Consider the following 25,861-nt stretch of genomic DNA (forward strand, 5'->3'; position numbering starts at 1 on the left):
CTGTGTGATCCCTTCTAGATAAAATGATTAGAATGTCTTATGTACAATATAAAATATTGACAGAAGAATAAGCAATAATTGTTTAATATTACTGAGAATTGCTTCCACTGAATTTGCACTTTGTTTTTCCATGTCTCAGTGTTTGTGCTGAACTCTGACTTCTGCCGCTTCGATCAAGTTATTTATGCAATGTTTTAGTGACATGCAATTATGTGTTGATTCTGAAAGGATTAACCTGCTATGTCAGTATTCAATAAACTGAACAAAACATGGTCATTTTTTTTTTTTATTTGTGAAAATACATTCATCCCCTTCCATTATATTTTTTGTTCCTTCATTTGGCATGTATAAAGGACAATTCTCATTTAAATACTTTAGTGTTTCTTTTTTTTACTCACAGTATAACTTATCAGTAGTAAACCATTACTTCAGAACTCTTCATAATGACCCATATGTAAATACAAACACAGAATCTGTTTAGATTACAGCATGTTACAGTTGTTTTCATTCAACACTTCGGCTGCTTTAAAATAGTGTAGATACACTGTAAATGCGCTATATCTACCATGCTGGAACACTAGACAGAACAGAATTATTAGCCAAGATGGCTTAAAGGTACAATATGTAAAATGTTAAATAAAATGAATTTAATGGAGTGTTAGTGGGAATATGTTCTGTGCAGTTTACCGATACAAAGAGCTTAAAGGCCATGTCAGTCTGATCCAGGAGAACCTTTTTTTTTTTTTTTAACATAGGGCTAAAAATGGAAGTTGCTTCAAGACTTCAAAGTAACAAACTGAATGTAAAAAAAAACTATTGTACCTTTAAACTTGAGGTCTATCACAATAAGCTAGTGCACAGACAACGAACAGACAGACAGGCAGACAGGCAGGGTGGGGTCATTTTAGTGCTGGTAAGTTGTCCTCCTGGTCAACATGGATATTACTTTTAAAATAAGTGAAGGCTTCTGGATCAGACTACACAGAAGGCAACTGGGACCAGCATTGCTTTCATTTGGAAAATGATGTGGATCAAAGCCAGTTAAGAGACGAGACTTGATGCATCAACTCTGCCAGGCCACATGTATTCAATTACAGACCTTTGACACAGATACACCCGACACAGCGTACAGATGAACCAAAGTTTCTAGGAGCTTAAATTCCAAGCACTCGATCCACTGTTTAACAAGCATTTGGTCACTATCATCATTTAGTTGCTTCCATCTCATTGTTTCAAGGTGCATATAAAAGTTTAGAGTTGCATTAATTTGTACATCCCTAAAAGTTGAGATCCAGACAAGGACACCGTCTCAATCGCTGTTTGTTCACACAATCCTTAACTGTTCAGTTTCAAGCAAGCAAGATTGGGGTAGGCAAAATTTGTTATTGTGATACCTTATGTCACAATATCATAGATATCGTTAGTATTTAAAGACTACTGAGGAAATGCATGCTATGTTACAAAGGACATAATTAGCCCAGCAAAGTATGCAAATCACTCAATAAAATAATTGAATAGTTTTTTTTCCCCACTGATCCAACTTTTCAAACCTGAAAAATGAAACGTGCGTATCATGTAGAAAGTGTTGAGGCGTATCTTGAAGAAGTATCATGAAGCATCACCACCCGTACCTCAAAGTTGTGCTAAGCTGGGAGACCACTGACAATGCTGCACAAATGTACACTGAACTGGGGGGGGGGGGGGGCGGTATTATAAAAGTGTGCAGGCAATAAACAGTACAAGACAAGCTAAACATATCCACACCTACACATACCAACCAATCAGGATCAATGCAGGGCAGGTAAAAGCTTAGCTTACTCACAGTGATAACAGGTCCTCTATTCTTGAGACAGAGTAGCAGTGTTCTGGTAATATGTGAGTCATTGCAGGCACTGCTCCACCTTCTTTCTCTTTTCAGAGCAGGTCTCTATTGGCTTTGGAAGGAACTCAGGTGTAGCTCAAGTTGCATGACGGCACACAGAGTTTAAAGGGTAACACTGATTCAACTTTACTTGGTTTCGCTGCATAGGTAGGTAGTTAGTTAGAGAGAGAGAGAGAGAGAGAGAGAGAATAGAAAAAAAAGGAAGATAGCACAAGCAAGATAGGAAACAGAGCCTTGATATGTCACAACTGCTTATCCTTCAAGTCCCAGGCGGTCAGTGCAGTGAGGAGAAGTCAAAGTCTGCAAATATCTCCTGCTGCTCGGCTGTGAGAAAGAAGGGTGTCTGAGGAGGGGTGAGCATGGGCTTCAGGCGCGTGAACTCCTCGTCAAAATTACTCACGTCCGCATCTGTTTTGATGGTGGGCAGGAACGGAGGTTTGACTCGCTTGGCTAACAGGGCTTCCCAATCCACTCCCTGTGTGCAGTTACAAAAACAAGTAAACATGAATGAGACATTGTATGATGGTGTATTTTTTCTATATAGTCTATAGAAGAAGCTTTGAATGGATGGAAACAGTCACCTTAAAGAACCAGTGTCTTTTCACTTCATTAGCGTCGTGCTCTCCAGCACCTAGTCTTTTCTCTGGGTTTTTCTGCAGTAGCTGGGGGGGGGCAATATCACAAACCACATGAATGACTGGACCATCAGGCAACATAAAAGACAACCTATTTAGCACCACGTAGCAACACCTGATTGCATCGCACATAGGGTTGTCGTATTACAGCAGCATCAAGTACTTTTTGTTTTGCTTAGTTGTTTTTAAAACTTGATTTTTTGTGTATTATTTTGATCTGCTTTATTACATGGAACTGAAATTAGCTGTAAATGGAGAATAACAGGTCTATCTCGAACCTCGTGCCATGCCAGCATATTCTAGATTTTATTTAAATTCAAATGCAAATTTGCAAATGCTAATTTAATTGTGTATTTACAATTGCATTTCCAATGTGTTTGTATTATTTAAAACTAATACAAAATAAAATACAAAACATAATGCAAATATCATTTTTTGTATAATGTCTGTTAAAGTTAATATGGAAAAGCTAAATCCTTTTCACATTACATTTACATTGTCTTGTTGGTTTGACATATTGTGGTGGAAATTGCATTGCAGCGCTTCAGCTTTGCCAAAACAAAAATGCAACTGCAATCCGGTTTGCAACTGCATTTTACTGTCATCAAGGTTTGCTGTCAATCAAAAGGACATCGGAAGGAACTTTTGAGCGTGGGATTTGAGGAGGAAGTGACGAGTCTAAACTTTGTCAGTTGTAGAGCAGAGCTAGCTGCTTGTTTAATGATGCGGAGGCAGCAATAGCAACGGCCGCTACTGACATTTTAACACTTGCTAACCAGGTCAAGGAGAATTCTACCTGAAGTGACTTCTGATTCTTGAAGAGAGCTTGTATGTGTTACAAGCACCTGCTTTACTGACCATGTAACCGGAGGCGCAGAGAACTGCCCTGCACATTTCAATTTCAGTGCTTTCAGTGCTTTCATTGCTTTAAACACACCCATTACAAATAGTAAGGTGCTAGTAACAAGCTCCTCCGACAGTCCTGTGAACCTCTGCCTGAAGACGATCAAATCAAATCAAATCAACTTTATTTGTATATCGCTTTTTACAACGGATGTTGTCACAAAGCAGCTTTACAGAATTTCGGAAAAGACAAAGTTTCAACAGGACTGTAAGAATGTACAGAAACCCCCGATTTTGCATCCAATCCAGTTTCTCCTCAAATTCACATCCCCCCCTGATAAATCATGGCTGTGGTCATACACATTTACATAATAGTGAAACAAAGGACAGCAAAATGGGTCAAGAAGGATTATAATAATTGCCATTAACGCAAAAACGTACGCCTTATGCCGGCCTTACACCAAACGACTTTTCAAACAATTTCACTGTTGCAGACAAATATCCATGTCAGAATAAAATAATGAGAGTCTTGTTACAGTCGAGTTGGGCTCATGTCATCTCTATCATTTAGTGTGAGGTGGTCAAGACGGCGGTTTTAAGTCAGTCCTTTTCTTGTCTTGACGCTGCGACAAAGTTTTAAGTCTTGGCTCATGCAAATAGTGACGTGCCAGGGGCACGGTAGGTAGGTAGGTGGGTAACAAGGAAGGAAAAGAGAAAAAAAGAGAGAGAATGCAGGCATGAGTGCCTGAAATCTCTGTAAAAACGGCAAATCTGCTCCACTTCAATAAAATAATATGTAAAATTTAAAATGTAAACTGTTTTAATATTTCAGGTTCACTAAACCTGTAACACATAAGGAAATGTGCAGAGGACTTTAAGAGCATTACTGAAGAATCATATATTTTTCTTCAGTTTTTTTCTGTTACAGTGGTTTCTTCCTATGAAAAAAAATAAAGTGAGTGAAGAGTTACCTTCTGGATTATAGAGACTGACTCTGGGGAGAGAAACCTGGGGTAGCGCACCTCATCATTCACTATGCTGTCAAACACTTCCTCTTCATCATCTCCTGGGAAAGGAGACTGAGTGGGAGAAACGGATGCATAGAAAGATGAGTCACTACCATTATCATGATTGTCAGATACCAGTGGAGGAACACTTTTGGCTTATAATAGTTAAGATTAAGCCTTCATACCCACATCATCGAATAAAAGAAAAGTATAATCAATCACAGGTAAATTTCAGAATTCTTTCTTCAGACTTTAACAAAATGATTACACCTTAAATTGGTGTAATGTATTTTTTCCAACACTTATTTTAACATTTATTTCTGTGGACTGGCTCTGTAAAACTGACACAACCAAAAGAAACATAGCTGATGCTCACTACTCTAACAAAATTCAACAGCTTTTAAACAGAGTAGTAAAACTAATGGCTGCACATCATACACAAATATATGGTGATCATATTGCTGTATAACATAGCCTGCATTAATGTGGAAATCCAGGTAGCTATGGGGTGCCCAGGGGCCATCACAGCCAGATCCCCAAGATTTTTAAACTGCAAATCAATCAATAAAAACATAGCAAGTGAAATCAACATTTTGCAGTTGAACTGTTATGCTGATGAGGCTGTGCAGCTCAGAGTGAAAATCCATTTCAAAAGTTATGAAAACGTGTGAGATTTACATTAACAGCAACATAAGTCTTTAAAACACTGCAGTTCTTAATTAAATAGGGAGACTTGATTGCTTAAACGTCTTGTTTGATAGGCTAAATGGACTAATTTTTCATTAAGTCCTGTCAAAATAGCATTCAAGGGGCATGCCACTGGTGAAAAAAATCTCTGTTTTTTATTCACTTAGTGAAGTCATATGCAACTTACGTCATAATCTATTTTTTCATTCTATTAGTAAGCAAATGTGCACTTGCACTGTATAACCCAGTGCTGTAAAAGTTAGGCAATATTTGTGGTATGTGATCAATTACTACGTCAGCCAGGCAATTAAATGCAAGGACAGCAATCATGTAGTGTTTAAAAAATTTCAAGCTACAGTGAAGCATGCTAGTGGGCTAGTTTCTAGGCTTTATTGGGACATAATGCTTCCCGATCTTAATCTGGACCTCTTAAACGGACCTCTCCCACCAACATCTCATAGATAAGCACTCCAAGGCCCCACCAGTCCACAGCACGTGTGTATGTGCTGTCTGTCAAAACCTCAGGGGCCAGGAACTCAGGGGTGCCACAGAACGTAGATGTACGGTCACCGTGCCCCATACCTGAACAAAAACAAATATCAAAATGTTAAACAGGGTCAGTCATTCCTTTAACATATATATTATTACTACTTTTGATGAAGTATCACGATTAAATGAGCCTTTATGAATGTAATATAGAACAGTAGAACAAAATATGAAATATTTTACATCACCTTCTTTGCAAAGACCAAAATCTGCTATTCTCACAAAGCCATCAGCATCCATTAACAGATTGTCCAGTTTTAAGTCCCTATTTAATAAATAAATAAACTGAATTTAGTGTGCATGTTAAAGTGACTGGGAGCTCTTGTTCTTATCACAGAACGTAAACGGAATATTTACCGATAAACAATTTTGTTCTGATGCAGAAACTCAAGACCCAGAAGTACACAGGCTGCATAAAACCTGAACAGAACAGAAGAAAAGCATTAAGTCAGCTTGTTTAATCAGATGTAGATACAACAGGTCTATTTTGGTGAGTGTGGCCTATTTTGGTGACTGATCTGTAAGTGTTTCTAAGACTAGAAGATTTAAAAGTAGTACGGTTTTCCCTTAGAGTACCACCAGCTTATGAACAATAACCCATGCACTGAGGAGTGAACAGGTAAAAATACAAGCTTTGTCCATGAGAGTGCATGTTCATATGTATGGAAGAACAGCATTCTAAACTGATAGTGAGAAAGGCAGTGTGCACACGTGCATACAAGAATTGCTGCGCGTGTGTGTGTAACATACCGGGTCTGCCGCTCAGTGAAGATGCTGTTGTGTATGTGGGTCATCAGGTCTCCCCCAGGCGAGTACTCCATAACAAAGCACACGTGATCATACGTCTGGAAGCAACCATGCAAATTCACCAGAAACGGGTGACTGGACGCATTAATGGTCTCAAAAATCCTCTTCTCGCACATCAAACTGGTGGAGAACATGCAAAATATAAAAATAGTAGAAAAGGTGTAGAAATGGTAGTACAGTTTTCTTTTGAGTGAATATTTCATCTTATAAAAATCATCAAAAGTAGAACACTGGCATCATATTGAATGTCAATATTAGGGACATACATGTGTAGCCTATTTGATCAAACCAGGAATATCACTTATTGCTGCATTTAAAATTTTCCTGGCTTGTAAACATAGCATACATTAACAAGTCTTTACATATGCTATGTAAGATTTAAGGATTTGGAGAACTTTCTGGTGGAAATGTATAATGTACAACCCCAATTCCAGTGAAGTTGGGACGTTGTGTAAAACATAAATAAAAACTATAATAATTAAAAACTAAAATAAATCCTTTTCAGCCTATATTCAATTGAATACACTACAAAGACAAGATGTTTTTTTGCAAAATTTTGCTCATTTTGAATTTGATACCTGCAACACGTTCCAAAGAAGTTGGGACAGGGCCAACAAAAGACTGGGAAAGTTGAGGAATGCTCAAAAAACACCTGTTTGGAACATTTCACAGGTGAACAGGTTAATTGGAAATAGGTGAGTGTCATGACGGGGTATAAAGGGAGCATCCCTAAAAGGCTCAGTTGTTCGAGGTTCACCACTTTGTGAACAACTGCATGAGCAAATAGTCCAACAGTTTAAGAACAACATTTCTCAACATGCAATTGCAAGGAATTTAGGGATTTCATCATCTACAGTCCATAATATCATCAAAAGATTCAGAGAATCTGGAGAAATCTCTGCAAGTAAGCGGCAAGTCAGAAAACCAACATTGAATGCCCGTGACCTTCGATCCCTCAGGCAGCACTGCATTAAAAACCGACATCATTCTGTAATGGATATTACCACATGGGCTCAGGAACACTTCAGAAAAGCATTGTCAGTGAACACAGTTCGCTGCTCCATCTACAAGTACAAGTTAAAACTCTGCCATGCAAAGCGAGAGCCAGAAACGCCCCGGCTTCTCTGGGCCCGAGCTCATCTGAGATGGACTGACGCAAAGTGGAAAAGTGTCCTGTGGTCTGACGAGTCCACATTTCAAATTGTTTTTGGAATTTCATGGACGTCGTGTCCTCCGGGCCAAAGAGGAAAAGGTCTATCTGGATTGTTATCAGCACAAAGTTCAAAAGCCAGCATCTCTGATGGTATGGCGGTGTGTTAGTGCCCATGGCATGGGTAATTTGCACATCTGTGAAGGCACCATTAATGCTGAAAGGTACATAAAGGTTTTGGAGCAACATATGCTGCCATCCAAGCAACGTCTTTTTCAGGGACATCCCTGCTTATTTCAGGAAGACAATGCCAAGACACATTCCGCACATGTTACAACAGCATGGCTTCATAGTAAAAAAGTGCGGGTACTAGACTGGCCTGCCTGCAGTCCAGACCTGTCTCTCATTGAAAATGTGTGGCACATTGAGTGTTGTTAAAAGGAAAGGTGATGTAACAGAGTGGTAAACATGCCCCTGTCCCAACTTCTTTGGAATGTGTTGCAGGCATCAAATTCAAAATGAGTGAATATTTGCAAAAAACAATAAAGTTTATCAGTTTGAACATTAAATATCTTGTCTTTGTAGCGTATTCAATTGAATATAGGTTGAAAAGGATTTGCAAATCATCACATTCTGTTTTTATTTATGTTTTACACAATGTCCCAACTTCACTGGAATTGGGGTTGTAAAATTTTGTAATGATTGCTGTGCTTCAGACCACTTCTCCCAGTGGATGAATCTAATGATTGCAAGTTGAAAAAGTAAGGACAGGTCTTCAAATGATGTAAATGAACTACTACTGTCATCATATCTTCGTCATTTTAATGTTCATTTTGTATTTGAGACCGAAACATTAAGCCGGACCTTCTTTTTAAGCCTCTGCGTGTGAAATTACATTCAATAAAAAAAAAAATTTTTAAATAAAAAAATAAATCATATTGCTGTTTCAATAAAACTAACAATGTAAATAAAGGTTACTAGCGTCTTGAAGGGGCACAACAGAAATAAAAATGTAACCACTGTTATAAATGTACCTACATTGGTCTCATGACACTTAAGTCTCTTGAGTAAGATTTTCCAAATTAAAGAACAGAAAAACTCCCTTCTGGCAATGCATTTAGAATGTGGGAGAAGCTTGAAAAAAGGCCTTTGGAATGGACACTTGTAGGCAGGCAATTTTTCCCGCTATACAGAAGAAAACCAAACAGCTGACATTTTTGCTAAGGAAGCTGAAAATCATGTCTGCATTTATTATCTTCTAATATGGTGAGTAGTCAGAATTTCTTTACTGCTGTGGCAGGATTCGCAATGGCTGAGGACTGTAGTGAGAATACATAAATGGACAAAAATGTAAATAAATGGTGAATTCTGTCAAACTGATGAGGCTGAGGAATGCAATGCTGTGGTACAGAACATGAAAAATAACATTAAACTCTAATTAAAGTTCAGAATGCCCCTTTAATTTACACAACTCTCCATCAGCAGTGTTAACATTTTTGGTATTCCTTCAGGTACTAAATAAAGAGACCACTGTTCACCTGTCAACTTCATCACGTGTCACTACATCCCCTTTTTTCAGGGCTTTAATGGCGTACAACTTCCCTGTTCTCTTGTATTCCGCCAGCAAAACCTGCAACAGGACAGACAGAAAGGCTCTGCATCAATGCATCTGGATGCTGCAGTCTTAACACTGCAACGAGAAGCTGAGGGCTGAAACTGTACCTTTCCAAAGTGGCCTCTACCAAGGACGGAGATACAGTTGAAATCCTCCATCTGAAGCCACTCCTTTTTTCTGAAAGAGAAGCAGGTGAAGACATGGGCAAACCAGTCAGTCAGTCTGAACAGACAGAGGAAAGATGTCAATGAGAAAGAAAGAAAGAAAAAAAAAAAAAAAACCATGTACTAGACAAAATAAATGCAAGACCTTTCCAATACCAGTTTTAATTTGAGACCACTAGGGCAAACCATTTTGCTGCCACAACTGTTGTTGAATTGTAGATAAATACATCCAAACTGCACAAATACAAAACTACAAATCCAGTGGCATTACACTCTTGCACATTTAAGACGAGGCAATACATGGAAGAAACAGTATAAACGTTCAAGACCTTAAATTAATTTAACTTCAATTAATTCAATTAAATGTAAGATCCTGCAGACACCCTATAAGAAACGAGAGAAAGACAGTACTTGGTTGGATGGAAATGTAGGAGAGGGAATGTGTGAACATGAGTGAGACAAAGAGTGAGGAAGAAGCCTAATTAAAGAGTCGATTTAAACTGTTTGACAGATGCCACTGGCAGCTTACTTGGGCGCAGGCTGATGCACGGCTCTGCTTTGGGGATCGTCATAAGAATTCTCTTTGGAGTTCTGCAGAAGAAGGGAACGAAATGCAAAAATCATACATTTTAAAAGTATGATGGATATGAACAATACATTTCATCCATCAATGTGTAGGAGCTTACCATGGACACTGGGCTGTCTGACGAGGGGGTCTTTGTCAGGTAGAGGCGTGGGGGTTTAGGAGGTCGCTCCTCGCTGAAGTTCAGCTTGACAACTGCTGAGCCTCTGTAAGTAAGCAATAAAAGAATCACAGTGATTACAAATTAGTAGACCATCAACACAGCAAGCCATAACCTTCTTGTAAAGAAGACAAGGATTAAGCTTGGTTTGGACATTTACAGAAAGACCTAAAACATGTAGAACCAAGACTACTGAGGTCATACAGATCCACCATGACAGTACTTAAAATAACCCCACTAATGCTGGCTGTAAAAAGCGGCAAGATCTTACCCTGGAGGAGGATGGTTGGACATGGAACTTTTCTCCGCAGACGGTGGCGAAATGGGGTCAGGTCCAACAGGCAACGGAGGGGAGGGCAGGTCAGAGGCAGCCAGTGGTGGGCTCATGGCTGTGATGGTGCTGCTGCAGGGTGGCAAAACGCTCATCATTAAGCGCCCCCATGTGGCAAAGTTCATGTTCATCTGTGCCGCCCGTAGGAAGTTTTTACCTTTTAGGGAAAGAAGAAAAAAAATTTGAAAAATGGAAAATTCTCATTGATACCACTTGATACCACAAGAATCACACAACAGAAAGCATCAACTGAGTGCTAAGAATGCCCCCTTCTGGAGAGTATTTTGCCTGCTGAACTGAGTGAGCGAGAGAGGTACATGCCATGTACAAGGTGCTTCACATCATGTTGAAAATTGCAGATGTAGCGTTGTTAAATCCTGTAATGCTCTAAAAATTGTTTTTCATTGTTCTCATATGTAAAGAAAAAAATGAAAGTAATTAGGTAGTCACTAGGTTGCTAGCTACCAGTACCACTCCCCCAATTGTAGTAGCTACTTTTACACCCCTGTGGCAATTTGAAAAGATAATTGGCTAGAAATTGCTACCCAAATTTTTACTTACTCAAGGAAAAATGGTTACATGCATGATATTCATACTGAAGCACCATCAAAAGAAAAACTGGTTTAAAACTGCCACCAGATGAAAGAATGCCTTTTTTGAAAACTTGCCATCCACAGCTTTAAGATGCACAAAAGTATGTACTGAATGTAGTGTATGTAGTGTATGTACTGAATAAGGCCTGACATTTTGTCCGTTTGTCAAAACACTTCATTTTCTGTACCTTTTTTTGGGAAGCTAGCTAAAACCACTGCCCACAATGGTATCATTAATTGGTGATGTCTGGGTGCGTAGTCAGATGATGGTGCATTGTAAATAGTATTGTAGGCCTAAGTTTAGATCACACATAGTTCCATGAACTAAATCACCCTCAGATTGAGATCTAGTGATCTAAAAGCTTTATTTATGCAGAAAGCCCAGCATTTGTTCACTTTAGGTTATACAGCCCGTATTTTCACGGGTTTATAATATTTAGTCACTGCTTTATTGTTTTATAGGACATTTATGCCCCAGGTTTTATAGGTTATAAGTGTACCTTTCTCTTTGGGAAATATACGCTTCTGTCTCTGTAGTTTCGGGTGTCGCTCAATGACCGGGTTGATGAACCTCACCTGCAATTAAACGAATATAGGATTTTCAACACAGCTCTCGTTTGATTCATTTCTGAAGAATACCACAAACTGCTGAAGGAAACAAATTAAACACTTCAGACTTCGTAAACTTTACTAAATTAATTAATATATGCAGTCCGACACATGCTGAAGCCTCAGATAAATATGACCCATGTAATGCTGAACAACCAACCACATATCAAAATAAATACAAGCTAAAGCCCTCAGCCAACAGCTTAAAGCTAATATGCGCTCTTACCTCTGTGAACAATGTGCCTTGGGGCTCCAGGTAAAGACACATTCCATGCCGCTGGTTATCCAAGAAGTCCTCCAGACGAAGGAACTTTACAGCACACAGGGCCCTCCAGTCTCGCCAGTACACGCCAATCTCCAGCTCCCGTGACTAGAAGAGCCAGAGAAGCTCATGTGAATAAAACCTTTTGGCTCATTTTTCAAATTCAGCCCAGTGTACCATGTAGGCGCATTATTATTACTATACTATACTCTAATAAAACACAATAAAAATGTGTTGACAGAGGCAAAGGAAAGAATATGTAATTACTACACAATGCATATGTCAAGAACCAGAAACATGAAGATGCATTCTGTTAATGTGAACATCAACTTGAAATCAACTTGCCTGGAAATGGACTTTTCTGCGATAAAGGATTAATGCAATAAAACAGATCTAATGTATAATACATTCTGTTAATACAAGACATATACAAGCTGCTAGATGCACGTAATATTAAAACAATATGCAGGAGATAACTCCACCCCAGTAGGTCACAACTCCATCTCTTAGTGAAGCACTGGAGTAAAGACTTGTACAACATCTCTAACATCTCCATATCCGATAGAAAAAACCATGTTCTCATTTTGAGCAGATACAACCGAATCAACTTGAGGCTGACCTTCAACGACAATCCCTGGGAACCAGAACTGAAGGCAGCCTTGGCCAAGATTCAGGCGCCGTGCTTGGCCTCCAAGGCAAGTAAAAGATTAGAGTGATGTTGGGGGATTAGTTATGGATTACAGTTAGAGAGTGGAAGGCTTGGAGGGGCTGATTGCACTAGCAATCTAGCACTAGCAAAGCTGTGTTGATGAAGTCAAAGGAAATCTACAGACAACCAGCACTAGCTGCCAACAGTCTAGTCACAACAAGCATTTTTGTTGTCTGATAATGCACAGGACGTTTATCAATTGGACTTCTTTATCTCCTTGGTAACATTTGAGAATCATCAGCTTCAAGCCTCAGTGGTATTTTGTCAGGTTTAGCGAGTGAACCCTTGAGCTATTGCTAAATAAATACATGTATTTATTTATTTATTTACATATGCAGGTATGTATGTAGGGGTTCTTCATCACTGACCCGCTCCAGTTCGATGCTGAAGCTCTGATCCCAAGCCTCTTTACCCACAGGCCTCCAATGTGTGTGACCCACCATTCGGTTATCCACCTTCAACACTGCGCTGATCTCCGCTGCAATGAAGGACAGAGTACGTACAGAAACAAGATGTCTGTTAAACGAGAATTCCACAGATTTAAGATTTATGAACCATTTAACATCAAGCTATTCTGAATGATGCTTTTTCATCTCAATGATTGAATTACGCAGAACTTTTAAAAAATATCTGTAATTAAAAACACAAATATGCACTAGTCTATTTCCTATTAAATATAACAATACCTTTCCAATTCATCATTTTGTTCTGGGCACAACTTAAAGAAACCAACTCGACCATGAAACCCATGACTCTGCTAACTGCTAACCTTACTCTGATTTTAGCAACCAAGAAGACAAAAAAACCTATTCTGAGCAATTGTTCTCAAAGTAAAAGTTAAAAGCAAAATATTTTGTTTTTTTTTAACACTAGAAAGGCAGATGTAGTGATTTTGACCGTTTTGAAATGTTGTGATAGTTTGTAATGTGACAGTATGATGTGATAGTTTTGACAATATATCGCTCAATATATCTACTGTTCCCTGACTTTTACTAAATGAGTGTATATTTCAGCCTAACATTGTTATGAAACCAATATTCCAAAGTACAAAAAAAGTTGAGGAATATCTACCTTGCATGACTATTATTATTTTGACTATATACACTGGACATTTTTCCTGCTAGAGAGGTGGATGTTATTATATGACCAGTTATTCCACAGCCAACTCACCTCATCTGATTTACCTCACAAAATAGCTGGGAAAAACTAGCAAATATCTTAAAACATGTCAAAATAGAACAAAACATTAGCAATACAATGGAACAGATTACAGAATATAGTTAAGGAATGCAAAGCTATTAAAATATCCATTAAAAACAGCCTTTGTTGTCTAGTATTTTCTCTTGTGTCAAAATGACCTCAATGGCAATTGCAGTAGTTATGGAATTCCAGGTTAGTCATGTGACTTATGGACTCACTGGACAGATCATCGGTCTTGGCTGTCTTGCCATTGGTGCTGCGTGTGGACAGGCCCGTCCGCATCCTCAGGGACTTGGCCTCAGAGGGGCTGCCGGGAGTGGAGGTACATGACACACGGCAACGGCCTGGCACAGACTCCAACAGATCTTGACAACCCATCAGCCTAACCTCCAGCCGACCTACACAAACAAACACCCTTAGTAAAGATTGTACACATAATTCACACATTTACTAATACTCCCAATAATCCACAATTAATGACAATGGTAATTTATTTTGGTATTTAAATATAATTATATTAAAATCTCAATTCCAGTATTCAAGAACACCTATAACCTTTTAAAAATAGAAGTGCAAAAAAGGTTTCTTTGGGACGTTTAAATAAAATGTTATATTTTGGTTCCCAAAAGAGCTTTTCAACCTTCCTTTGAGGAAGAACAAAAAATTAAATTGTGTTTTGTATAGGAGTGTGATTTTTTTTTTTTTTTGACGTTTAATGAACATCATACATAATGTATAGGTTCTATTAACAGGGTTACCCCAAATATGGCCTGCTGGCAAAATTGGCCTGTGAGGAAATTTGATTTGGACCAGTAAGAAAGTTAACCTAATCCCATCCCAACACACAATGAGAAAACAAACAGGGTTTTATACAATATATTATTCATTAAATTCTTAGCAGCATTTCCAAAATGGCATTTTCAAAGTTACAAAATAACAAAAGAGAGAGTAATGTTTAAAACTTAATTTCAAACCTACCTAGATTCTTTATTTGTATATTATTTTGTCATTTTGTCCTTCAGCCCACCACAAACACAGCATTTTCTTTCCCCAAGACAAAAAAAATTTGGGCACTCCTGTTACACACCAATTAAGAGATTTTCTGAGAACTGTACACCCAAGCTAAGAACTGTTCAAGTTTGGCCAAGAACACAGTGCTTCTACCTGTAAGGCTTGCTGCTTTGAAGAACGAAGAGGAGGATGCAGAGGATGAAGAGTGTTGCCGATCCTTCTGCAGGCCAACAGTAGGAGAGGCACCAACAGTCAACTCTTCTTTAATGGCACCTCGTTTAGGATGGTCATGGGGGAGTTCTCCAAGCCTCTGCTCCAAAGACAGACGCAGAAGATCCAACTTCTGAGAGGACTCCTGCAAACGGGCTTGGGCCTAAACACAAAAATTCAGTCTACTCAGATGTTGGACAAACAAATGGATTTACATCAATTAAAACACTGAACCTAGTAGTGAAACAGTTCCCCTCATTTTTGTTGGGGGGTGGGTGTCTTCTACAACGTTCAGCTTATGAAAGAAAAGGTGCTGCCATTAATGAATACAGCAGGGTTCCAAAGACTAGTCGACTCATCTACTATACTGCTTGCCGATGATGCTTGAAGCTCAATATCGACTACTCACTTGTCATGATTATGACGCTAACAACATGGACGCCTCAGAGAAGACAACAGATGATGAGTATTGCTGGGTCTGAAAGCGACACAATGTGATCCAGGGATTGTTGTAAAGGCCAGATCATGATCTACTGCCCTGTGGAGCTTGGCTTCTTTCTATCATTTATCTGACGATCTACAATGCTTCAAAATCAGATATTGGATGTTGTTATATCCAGTTTCTTAAAGACTACAATAAAAACTCATGTGTCATTGGAGAGGAGGCATAATGCATGTGGGCATATTGTGAAGTTCAAAGGAAGTTACTCTTGCTGCGTTACGGCACTCTAAATTTCTCTGGCTCTCTGAGCATCCGCCACAGGCAAGCGTCTTGGCAAGGCTGCCTAGGGCGCGCCAAATGTTGGACACAAATTTGCGAGATTCTGGGGTCTGCATCTCCAGTTGTCTGAGAGCTAGCAATGTAATCCAGGGCTCATTGCAAAAGGTACATCAAGTTCTACTGACCTGTGGACTTTGTCATGGATTTTTAAAGTCAGATCTTTAAAGTTGCTTCTTGCAAAGCATTTCCTTCTCCTGTTGTTTTATTCACAATGTCATCAGTGATTAGTCAACATTGACTTGACTTTCATCACATAACTGTCGACTTTGAAGTCATGCAACCCCTACTATATGTTTTATGTAGTCAGTATACACAAGCTGCGGTTTACAGACTCTCTATAATATCTATATCTGTATATATATCTATATATATATCTATATATATATCTATCTATCTATCTATCTATCTATCTATCTATCTATCTATCTATCTAAATATATATATATTTTTTTTTTTGTACAGGCATCATACAGTTGATCAATGTTCTTTACTTTACCAACAATACTCTCTAAAAAGAACAACAGATAATTTATTGTAATAGCGATGTATTGTCCACTCTTATACCCTGTACTAAGCTTTACATATAAGGATCCCTTGGTAACTTGGTCCAGTCACATAGGAGTTTTCACTGTGAAAATTAACAAACAAAATGACATGAATTTCAGTAGTCATCACTGACTTCTAGAGTGAATTTTGTCACTTGAGGTTCAGCTCTGGTGAATTCTGACACACAAATTCACATCTGGCCCACACAGCAGAAACGTTTTGGCTATGCTGACAACTGGAAAAAAAAAGCTTCTCTTTGTGTAGTGTGACTTAAGATCCAAATCGGAGAAAGATTTTAACAGCATCTAGTCATGAACTTACGCAACTCATCATTATCCAAGTACAAATTAAGACACAAAAGGCAACATGGTACACAGAAGGAGATGTATTGGATGATATAACCTTTTATTTTGTGCTTTTACTGTTTCAGCATACTACAAAATCTATTGTTTCACACACACTACACTAACTAATTAACCCAGCCTAATTATGCTCTCTTTGTAAAGAAGCTGTTGGTGCTCTTTGTAATGAATGCTGTGGACTAGTTTAAATCAGTGTCAACAAATAAAAGGCTTTCTCACCTCAGCCAGTGCACGGCGGTCCTGAACTCTGCGTCCCCCGAGCTGCTTCACCACGTTCTTGGCCCCTTCTGCTACTGCAGCCTCAATCCTCAGGTGGTGCCTGAGCTCCTCCATCCTCAGCTCCAGGGGACTGATGGTCTCAGCGGGCCGGCCTGCAAGCATGAAGACCACATGTTAGATTAATAAACATAATATGCCTGGACTTGTCTGGAGAACAGAACCGGCAATAACTCTTATGAATGGTGCATGGAATTTACTATTTGAAACTCAATGTATGTTTGCAATGGGAGGTTATTTAAGAAGTAATCTGCCTGTTCTGGAGAAACATCTTTATTAACAACCCTCTTGCTGAACCCCTGCCTTGAAGGAATTTGAGGAACCTCCTCCACCTACATTTATTACATCTGCCTTACGGTCACTAACTATTTTTGGGCTTTCTTACACAGCGTTTTAAGATATGAGATATGTCTGCCCATGTTGGTGACTGCTCACCATCTTGGTCTGTGGCCTCTCGCTCTCCCTCTCTGGCCTGGGTCACTTTCACAATCTGCATGCGCAGCAGCTCAATTTTGGTCCGGCTATCCTGCAGCATCTGCTGGGCTGTGGACAGCATCTTTCGATCCTGGAGAGAGGGAGATTGACAGATGAGTGAAAGTAAGATAAAGACACAAAGTGTATGAGTGATAGAGCATAGCGTTAGATAGGGTGTGTTTATAAGAGAAAGTCAGGTGAAAGAGAAAGGGAAAAAAAAAAAGAGAGACACACAATATAAGGTCAGAAAGCACAAGCTGCACAAGCTGACCTTCCTTCAGTAACATGATGACCAGCAGATCAGTTGTACTGTAGCCTTTTATAGCCTCACATCTCTTCCTGTGATCACATTCATTATAACAGCAATCCAGGTGTGCAGCAAACCCAGCCACATATTATACAAACAACCCTGACTGTGCTATTTTTATGTTTATAGCAAAACTTTATGAGCAGTCATGCAAAACAACATGTTATGGCAACACAGACCTAATTTTAAAGCTGCACAGCTAGAATAGAAACACTGCGTAAATCCATTTCAAGGTTTGTCACTGATAAGAGACATGAAGCATCAGTGCTCTGTAGAGACAGAGGCATTGTTTTGACTACATGGCATGTAGGGGGCAGTATTTAGAACATTAAACAATGCAGCTTTAAGAACTATGGTAATGTAAACAATGGACATGCAGTCACTTGACAACATTCTACTTCTAGGCTTTGCAAGGCACTTTCACCTTCTAAAACCCAAAGCCCTATGACAAACAATGCTGATCATCCAGAACCCCACAAAGCAGACACAAGTTGAAAGCAAGCACAAAAACACTACCGTCCACAGCGCTCTCCCCCGCTCTAGGCAGTTTAACAGCTCATCAGTCATCTTTTGTGGACTTTCACACTGCTGTAGGACATCTTTTTCTTCCACTCTCCCCATCAGACGTTCTCTCTTGTGGTCAAGGTCTTTTTCTCGCCCCTAGTCGGACCTGGTCATGCTGCTGGTCTGTTTGTGCTTGGACCTCAGGCATTGCCTTTTCCACTTGACCCGCAGTGTGTTCCTCATCAGCACCCGACAAACCATTTCTCACCTTCTCCTTACTGTTTTAGTGTCCTTGCATCCTGTTCACTTCCTTGTGCTCTCGCTCCTTCTCTCTCTCTCTGTGTCAAATGCCTCTGCACATCCCCTTTTCTCACTCGTTCTCTTCGCACTCTCTATCCCTCTCTTTCTCCACAAGAGTTAGCTATCTCTGTGCCAGTACTGCTGCTGTTTTTGCCCAGCCTGGCTGGCCCAGACCAGAACGCAACGGCATTGGTTGGCCCTCGGTCACATGCCCTGCTGCTGTCGCCAAGCCCAGCACGAGAGAAACCGAATCAGAACCAGCCTGCATCCTCCCCTTAACATGCACGTGTGTGTATGAGAAAGACCGTGTCAGAATGCATGTGAGAGACGACGGGCTTGTTACTCAAGCTGTCTGCTTCCAGGATGGTGGCAGCAGCATCATAAATCACAGCCTGCAAGAACACAGCGTTCTAAGGCAATTTGGCTGAGAGAAGTACATGGTAAAACACAATCTCAGCCACGCTAGAGGTCATGGGTCCATCAGTCTAAAAGGGGTTTAAAGGAGGAGGGAAGAGGGGGAATGTAAAGCCTTCAGAGAAAGGGGGGATATTTTCTGGCAAGAGCCCAAGCTAAAAGACAGGGCCAATTATAATAACATAACTGAATCCACAGTATAGGGAAAAAATGGGTGATTTCCTGAAATGTAATGCATGGGTATTAAATTAGAACTACTGAGTGGATTAAAAGGAGGGTAGACATGGGGGAGGGGTGCTGCAGGAGCTCCTCACCTTGACCGAGCTGTTTGCATACGTCTGGATGATGTTCTCGGCTCCTTGCTTCACTTTCAGCTCCATGGTGAGCTGTTTCTGCAAAGTGCGGATGCGACTGGCCAGAGGAGATGTAGCGTCTTCCCAGTGGCAAGGATCTGGAGAAGTGGCAGTATCTGGGAAAAGCAGTCATAAAAAAGCCAACTCAGCCAACTCACCAGACATTTGTGGTCAAAAACCATAAATGAACCATGAACATCTTTGCAACATAAATCTGCATGCAAGACTCAACTGGATCACATCATTATGCATACATCACTGTATTAAAAACCACTTATTGTAGAATACTGACAGTAATTAAACTACTTGTAATCATATTTAGACCACAAATTCTACAAAAGCAGCACTGCCTAGTATATTGTTTTTTCTAGACACAAAGCAGGTGAACACACTACAAGCCAGAATCTTCACATCACAAAAAACACATTATCCAAATGATGGACAATGCTCTATTTTTGGTACCCGTGGTCTTTGCTGAAGTGGGCTAAATGTCAGTAGCAATGCTTACCACAGGGAATAAATAGTCATATATTGCTGTTGATTGTTAGAGTCTTGCATACTGGTTAATTGTTGCAAAGAAACAGGTCACAATTAATTTATGAATATAAATATCTAATGAGCTCGCTGACAGGCCTGGTCATTCATGTATGTATAGCAAGAGTGTTTTGCAATAAAAACTAGCCCCCACTGGGTCTGTTACGATCATGGCATTTTACCTGACAATTAACTGCCATATAAATTATGCATTATTTTAATTATACAAAAATAATTGCAGTTAATAATTTGTATTTAATAGTTACACACAATGAACAAAAAAAAGTACAAGCTTAAAGTGGCCATATTGTACAATTTGCTATGTTGTTTTTTTAGCTGTCCATACTTAGATGTCCATACTGATTGACATAGGTGGAGCTCAAATAAACAAACATTACTCTCCACTGCCCTCTAAAGGTATTACATGGGCACCAGTCAGAAGTTAGGCCTTTATGATGCTTTTAAGTCCTATGATGTGTCTCAATAATGACATTTTCTGCTTTATTTTGCCTTTACCTTTAACTAATAAAAACTCAATTTTCATTTGCTGAGATTAGGGACATTTGATATGTGTTAACGAACAGATAATCAGTTAACTGCAGGGAGCAAAAAAAAACAAAAAAACCCAAAACATTAGTACAAAATTTGATGCTGATGATAACATCATCTTTTTACAGGTAGTATTTTCTCCTCCATAGATGATGTGCCATCACAATAACTGATCAGATAAATTTATTTTCACTGTTTCTGGACCTTGCCAACATCAAAAAGAGTACTTATCCTAGTTAAAGAAGCATCAGAGCTTTTGTTCTAACATCAGCCATGTGCTCTCTGCCTATGTCCTTAACAACACGCTCATATAAGGGCTTTAAATTGGAAAAGAATGCAAAATGTGAGTATTATCACTAGTAGTCTCAGACATCTGGACCCCCACCAGAGTATATGGGTGGTGCAGAATGGATGAGGAGCAAAGCAACATGATTTTGCTCAGAGCACGGAGCAGCTGCGCAAATGATAAAAAAGATGATGGTAAACACATTTGTGTTTATTTAGCCTCAGCAGTTTTCTAGTATATGAACGCTAGTTGCTTCAAGCCTAAACTTTCTGAAAAAATCCTGTGGCCCAGCACGTTTTAACTAGTTTTGCATTTAAAAACGAATCACACGGAGTGGACATGGAGTGGGGTTTCTCTGACATGTGAGCAAGGATGCGAAAGAAGAGTGGGAAAGAAAACCCAGGGTGGAGCGGCAGCAGAGTGATTACAGAACGCTTTGAGCAAGGACAGGAAATGTTTGCCACTCAACTCCACTGAATGTAATAGTGACAATGTATTCTAATTATTAACGTTATAATCCTCATCAGTAAGGAAATACATATTTTTACTCACATCACTATTCCCAATCTATTGCTTAGCATTGCCTGTGCTGTTTCACAAGTTAAGGAAGTGTTCAAGCAATAAGTACTGTAGACTTCAATCATCTTAAATGTGTTCAAATACTGCCATCTTTTGATTAAAGTTGGTTTCTAGGTGTTACTGAGGCATCAGCTTGCTGTACTGGTTTGTTGTTGATTAATTTAAAACATCGCCTCATAGGGCTTCACATCTATCACAATGTGTTTTGCAAGTTATGTTTATATTAAATGTGTTGACAACATGGATTGTAGCTGTAAATATAAAAAACATGGAAAAATATATGCAAACCATGCACAACAATAATAACAAGAAAGAAGAGCAGCTAGAATATCTTCATACTTCAAATGGGATTCAGAATGGAGGATTTTACAGATTTATAGCACTGGCAAATTCTAATTTATGAAATAAAAGAAAATTTACATCACTGCACCACCACAACAGTAACCCTCTCACCCGTGGCAGTCTCCTTCTCCGTGGCCATTGCAAGTGCATTTAGCTCCTGGAGCTCCCAATGGAGCTGCTCCAGCTTGCGACTGGAGGCGCGCAGCTGGCCCTCCACATCAGCGGCATTTTTTTTGTTGGTGACGGCCTGCCGCAGCCGCCCTGCTGCCTCCTTGATCTTCAACTCGCGCTGGATCTCCTGCCTCAGCAGGGCACGTGCATCCTCCAGCCGCTGCTGAAACGCTGGGTCCAGGAGGTCGCCCTCGGCCAGGCCCCGCAAGGAGCCAATCTGCAGTAAAACGAATGGAGGAAACAGAAACTTCATTCATGGTTCTCTATTACTCTGCAACAAACCCTTCACTTGAAAATGCTTAGCGCCCACTGTAAAAGGTAAACGGCCCTGGCCCTTAGTTAGTTAGTTAGTCACGTTACACCGAGTTGGTTCAACCAGTTCCACTTTATTATTTATTTATTTTTGTCTATACCAGTAAACCTTTATATTGATTCAGTTTAAGCAATATATTTACATATATTTGACAGATAAAGCATTATCCATGATATATAACATTTATTATGCCTTGTGGACCTTACACAATTTCAAAATCTCAGAATAGCTATACTCACACCACACAGCATTTATCATTTGCGTGTCATTATGTGGTTGTATCAGTATCTATGGGTGGGTGATTTGGTAAAAACACATGATTTTTCATGATTAACAATGTGTATCATAATTGTTTTTAAAACATTACTAAAAATTACAAGTGCAATGACTTTCCTAAAATTATTGCATAAAATAATGCAATTTTCTCATATTTTCCACCCCTAGCAAAGAATATGCTACACAAAAGGGGGCTGTTGCCACAGGTCCTAAAACTTTGTGAGAAAAATCAGGGCTAAAACCATGTAGTGTATTAGTTTTTATAATGGTGCAACACTTTGTCAGCACATTCAGTTTTCTGGGCTTCAGCGCTGTATGTAGTGTCAGGCAACCAGTTCACAACCTCTTTGTGAGGTTACATTTTTCCAAGTCATCAAAGGTAATTCCATGGATTTTTTACATTACTGTAAAATAAAACCATTAAAAATGTAAACAAAGGCTGGTTTGTTGGGAAATACCCCGTTCTAGAGGAACTTGTGTGGTGGTGATAGGAACCAGATTTCTGGGGCATTTTAAGATCTTTCAAGCTCCCCCACAAATATGTTACCTGTTGCCTGAGATATTGTCTTATGACAGTTGGAAACATGATTTTGGCCTAAAACTTATTTTTTTTTATAGATTGGTGGATTGGGACCATAAATAAAATAGCATGTAGACATCACAACCCAGTTCCTAACTACACTGAATGACACTGAATTACATCCTAGTGAGTTAATTATGCAGAAATGGGGGGGAAAAAAAGTTTAATTCTCCTTTAAATAATGTGAACAACATATGGATATCATTAAAATTGCAGCTCTCACTATTCAATAATTACCTTTTCCACACTGCTCTTTAAATATAAAAATAATTAATTGTTCAGCCCTATGGTTCAGCTCCTGAGATCCAGGGCCTGACAACTAACTGCAATATATGTCGTTTACTGGGTTCACCAAATTTGTTTGGAAGCAAAGCGTTAAATCCATTACAAAAACAACCGAATATATAAGCTTCCTTCCTGGACATCTCTTTTCCATCTGGTTAACATTTATAACACAACGGACGGTTCCTTTAATGGCACTTTAAGACAAGAAAACAGAACAAAACAGTCCAATCAAAACAAACTGTCAGGTTTGTAAGAGATTATTTTCTGATCAAGGATCAATACTCAGGCAGCATGGACTCACTAACTTCAAATATTGTCTGATTACATGCTATTTTAAAAAATGTGACAATCAATTTCATCAATACTACCTAGAGTAAGTCCACTAGCCAATAATGGAAGTGTGACACCTAAGTTGATAAAAAAAAAAAAAAAAAAGACTGCAAACATATTAAATAATTAATGAACCAACCAAAAACATTAAAAAACCTGCCCACTGGATCAGGTTAACATTTAGACAAATTAGAGAAAGCTAATCATTTTAAGCAGACTACATAGGGCAGATACTGCAGGATATCATTACCAGATATGGTAGAAGGATTCGCACAGTGCTCCATAGGTCCCATGACGATGCTTTTAAAAGGAAGGATGAAGCAAAAGAGGTCAGGCTAAATCTGAGTGCCTAATGTGGTGTGTCCATTCCAGCTGGGGACACTGACTTTAGTCTAAATCAGTAATCGGTATATCAAAACTAGCTGATAACACAAAACATTCTAAACCACAGCATTATTGGCTTTGTGTGAACTGCAGACTTTACAGAGCAATGACACTCTACATTTAGCATTCTTAAAAGAGGATTAGACCCCAGGCTTGAGCATGGTAGGGGTCAAACCATAACACAACCATGTGCATTTAGAGATAAAAACAAGTTAAACTGAAATGATGTTCACTAAATGGGAAAACAAGGAAATACAGCTATCCCAACAGCAAGTCCTTATCATCAAAAGAAGGTCTAAGTCCATATATAGAAAATAAGCTAAACAGCCCATTGTAAAGTTGATTTTACATATTAGCAATATATCTGCCTAATCTTTCTATAGCACTTTGGCCCACCCATTCATACTAATGTCATGAGGAGTGTTTGATCCTGGAATGAATGAGGCACAAAACAGGGCAACCAGTCAGAACAGAGAACAGACGTTTACATATCATTCTTAAAGGCACAGTATCAAATCAACCAATAGGTAAACTCAAACAAAAGTCATATGAAAATCTTCACCTTAAAATAAAATCCAACAAATGTGTAGGACATGCATGGCCCAGCTGGGCTCATCGCGAAGTGTTTCACTGTCTTCTGGGGTCAATAAACATAAAGTAAATATCACTTTCAAGGTTGACTTCTAGCTTGCTTTTAGACAGTGTCCCTTTGACTCAACAGCTGCCGGAAAAGATTAAAAAGTCAAGAAAAGAAATCTTAAATTCAACAATATGCACCTGTAGAAGAGGAAGCCAAGCCCTGTCAAACCTGCCCAACCTGAAAATCTGAACAAGAAGCTACCCAACCTAACGATGACTCTACTTCTTGACAAATACAAACACCATTACTTTAAAAATGGTTACTCTAGTGGAACAGGAATGGGTCCCTTTAAAATCCGCGTACGGTCACGTCTGGTGTGTTTTTAAAATCCTACCAAGCTGGAAAATGTTTTCTCTGAAGGCGGTGATTTCTTAAGCTTCTTATGAAGTTGAGAAATTCTCTTGGCTAAGCGAACTCGAGACTAAATTTCATTTCCGAGTTATGTCCACCAGTCACTTCTCGACTGAAACATGACCTTAAGAGTGAAATTTCTAAACACTTTTATTAGTTTGATCCGCTTTCACACATTCACGTCAACATCGCAGAGCTAACAGCTAACTTTGGTGACCTAAGCTAGGTGAGCTAGCCAGCTCGCTAACGTTAACTAATAACGTCCAATATCCACACATTTGCAGAACTGTTTCACATCTGTCAGTGTTCCCTCAAACTGAAAGCCAAATACTTTATTTATTTACTCTTACCTGAAGTGTCGCACCCGCCATCTCATGTATGAGGGGAAAAAGTCAAAGAAAGCAGGCAGTTTCGGTTCGCTGAATGACCAGCCACCTGACTGAGGTAACGTTAGCGAGCTTTGCGGGAAGGAAAACGAGCCGAGCCGCCTTGCTGATTTAATCACATTTAAACGTTGAAAGTGACAAATGAAAACACCGCGACACGTCAACTTAAATCCTAATCGCACTATTCAACAAATCCATGAATAGTCGCTGAATAATTCCACTTGTTTCAAACGGCTGGAGGATAAGAGACACAGGTTGATAAGCGTCGTTTCGACTGACCGGTACTTTTGGGAAGTTTTTCGCCTCTTTTCCTGAGGTTTGAAAATCCCCTGACAGCTGCTTTGCATATGATTGACTAATGCATCTGTCAATCATTGGCAGTGACCAACCAGAGCACTCGGAGGGAGGAGCGAACCAGTCAGGCTGATTTTCTCCGATACGTTTCATTCGCATCGCCTTTACACGGGACAAAACTAGAAAGAAACTGCAGGAGATATGAGTACTTCCTCAAAATCTTACTCAGTTAAATATGGA

The 25,861-nt window shown here is 39.3% G+C and overlaps 1 protein-coding gene across 3 annotated transcripts; it reads right to left on the minus strand.

The window, feature by feature from the left end:
- Positions 1-370: 370 nt before the first annotated feature.
- pkn3 (protein kinase N3) lies at positions 371-25,601 on the minus strand. 3 transcript variants are annotated; one of them, XM_017701683.2, is made up of 22 exons: positions 25,292-25,601; positions 21,723-21,999; positions 19,283-19,437; positions 17,405-17,534; positions 16,913-17,064; positions 14,948-15,167; positions 14,002-14,181; positions 12,952-13,061; positions 11,839-11,982; positions 11,504-11,579; positions 10,351-10,567; positions 10,023-10,125; positions 9,866-9,927; positions 9,280-9,349; positions 9,096-9,187; positions 6,351-6,527; positions 5,958-6,020; positions 5,789-5,865; positions 5,494-5,636; positions 4,332-4,439; positions 2,464-2,544; positions 371-2,357 (listed from the first exon to the last, which is right to left on the minus strand). In XM_017701683.2, the coding sequence occupies exons 1-22, from the start codon at positions 25,310-25,312 to the stop codon at positions 2,157-2,159; spliced, it is 2,859 nt and encodes a 952-aa protein (XP_017557172.1). In that variant the 5' UTR covers positions 25,313-25,601; the 3' UTR covers positions 371-2,156. The 3 variants fall into 3 exon arrangements, with proteins under 3 accessions (XP_017557172.1, XP_017557173.1, XP_037389382.1); XM_017701684.2 differs by lacking the exons at positions 19,283-19,437; positions 21,723-21,999; positions 25,292-25,601 and adding an exon at positions 18,267-18,698; XM_037533485.1 differs by lacking the exons at positions 19,283-19,437; positions 21,723-21,999; positions 25,292-25,601 and adding an exon at positions 18,523-18,697.
- Positions 25,602-25,861: the final 260 nt, after the last annotated feature.

This window comes from Pygocentrus nattereri, chromosome 23 (assembly GCF_015220715.1).
Source record: "Pygocentrus nattereri isolate fPygNat1 chromosome 23, fPygNat1.pri, whole genome shotgun sequence".
NCBI classification, from domain to species: domain Eukaryota; kingdom Metazoa; phylum Chordata; class Actinopteri; order Characiformes; family Serrasalmidae; genus Pygocentrus; species Pygocentrus nattereri.

Bases quoted from the DNA above. Each gene is read 5' to 3' on its own strand.
- pkn3 (XM_017701683.2), bottom strand. From the start codon at position 25,312: ATGGCGGGTGCGACACTTCAG. The intron at 11,580-11,838 runs GTAAGAGCGCAT...GTTTAATTGCAG, and splicing joins AAGGCACATTGTTCACAGAG to GTGAGGTTCATCAACCCGGT. The intron at 5,866-5,957 runs GTAAATATTCCG...TTTATTAAATAG, and splicing joins CAGAACAAAATTGTTTATCG to GGACTTAAAACTGGACAATC.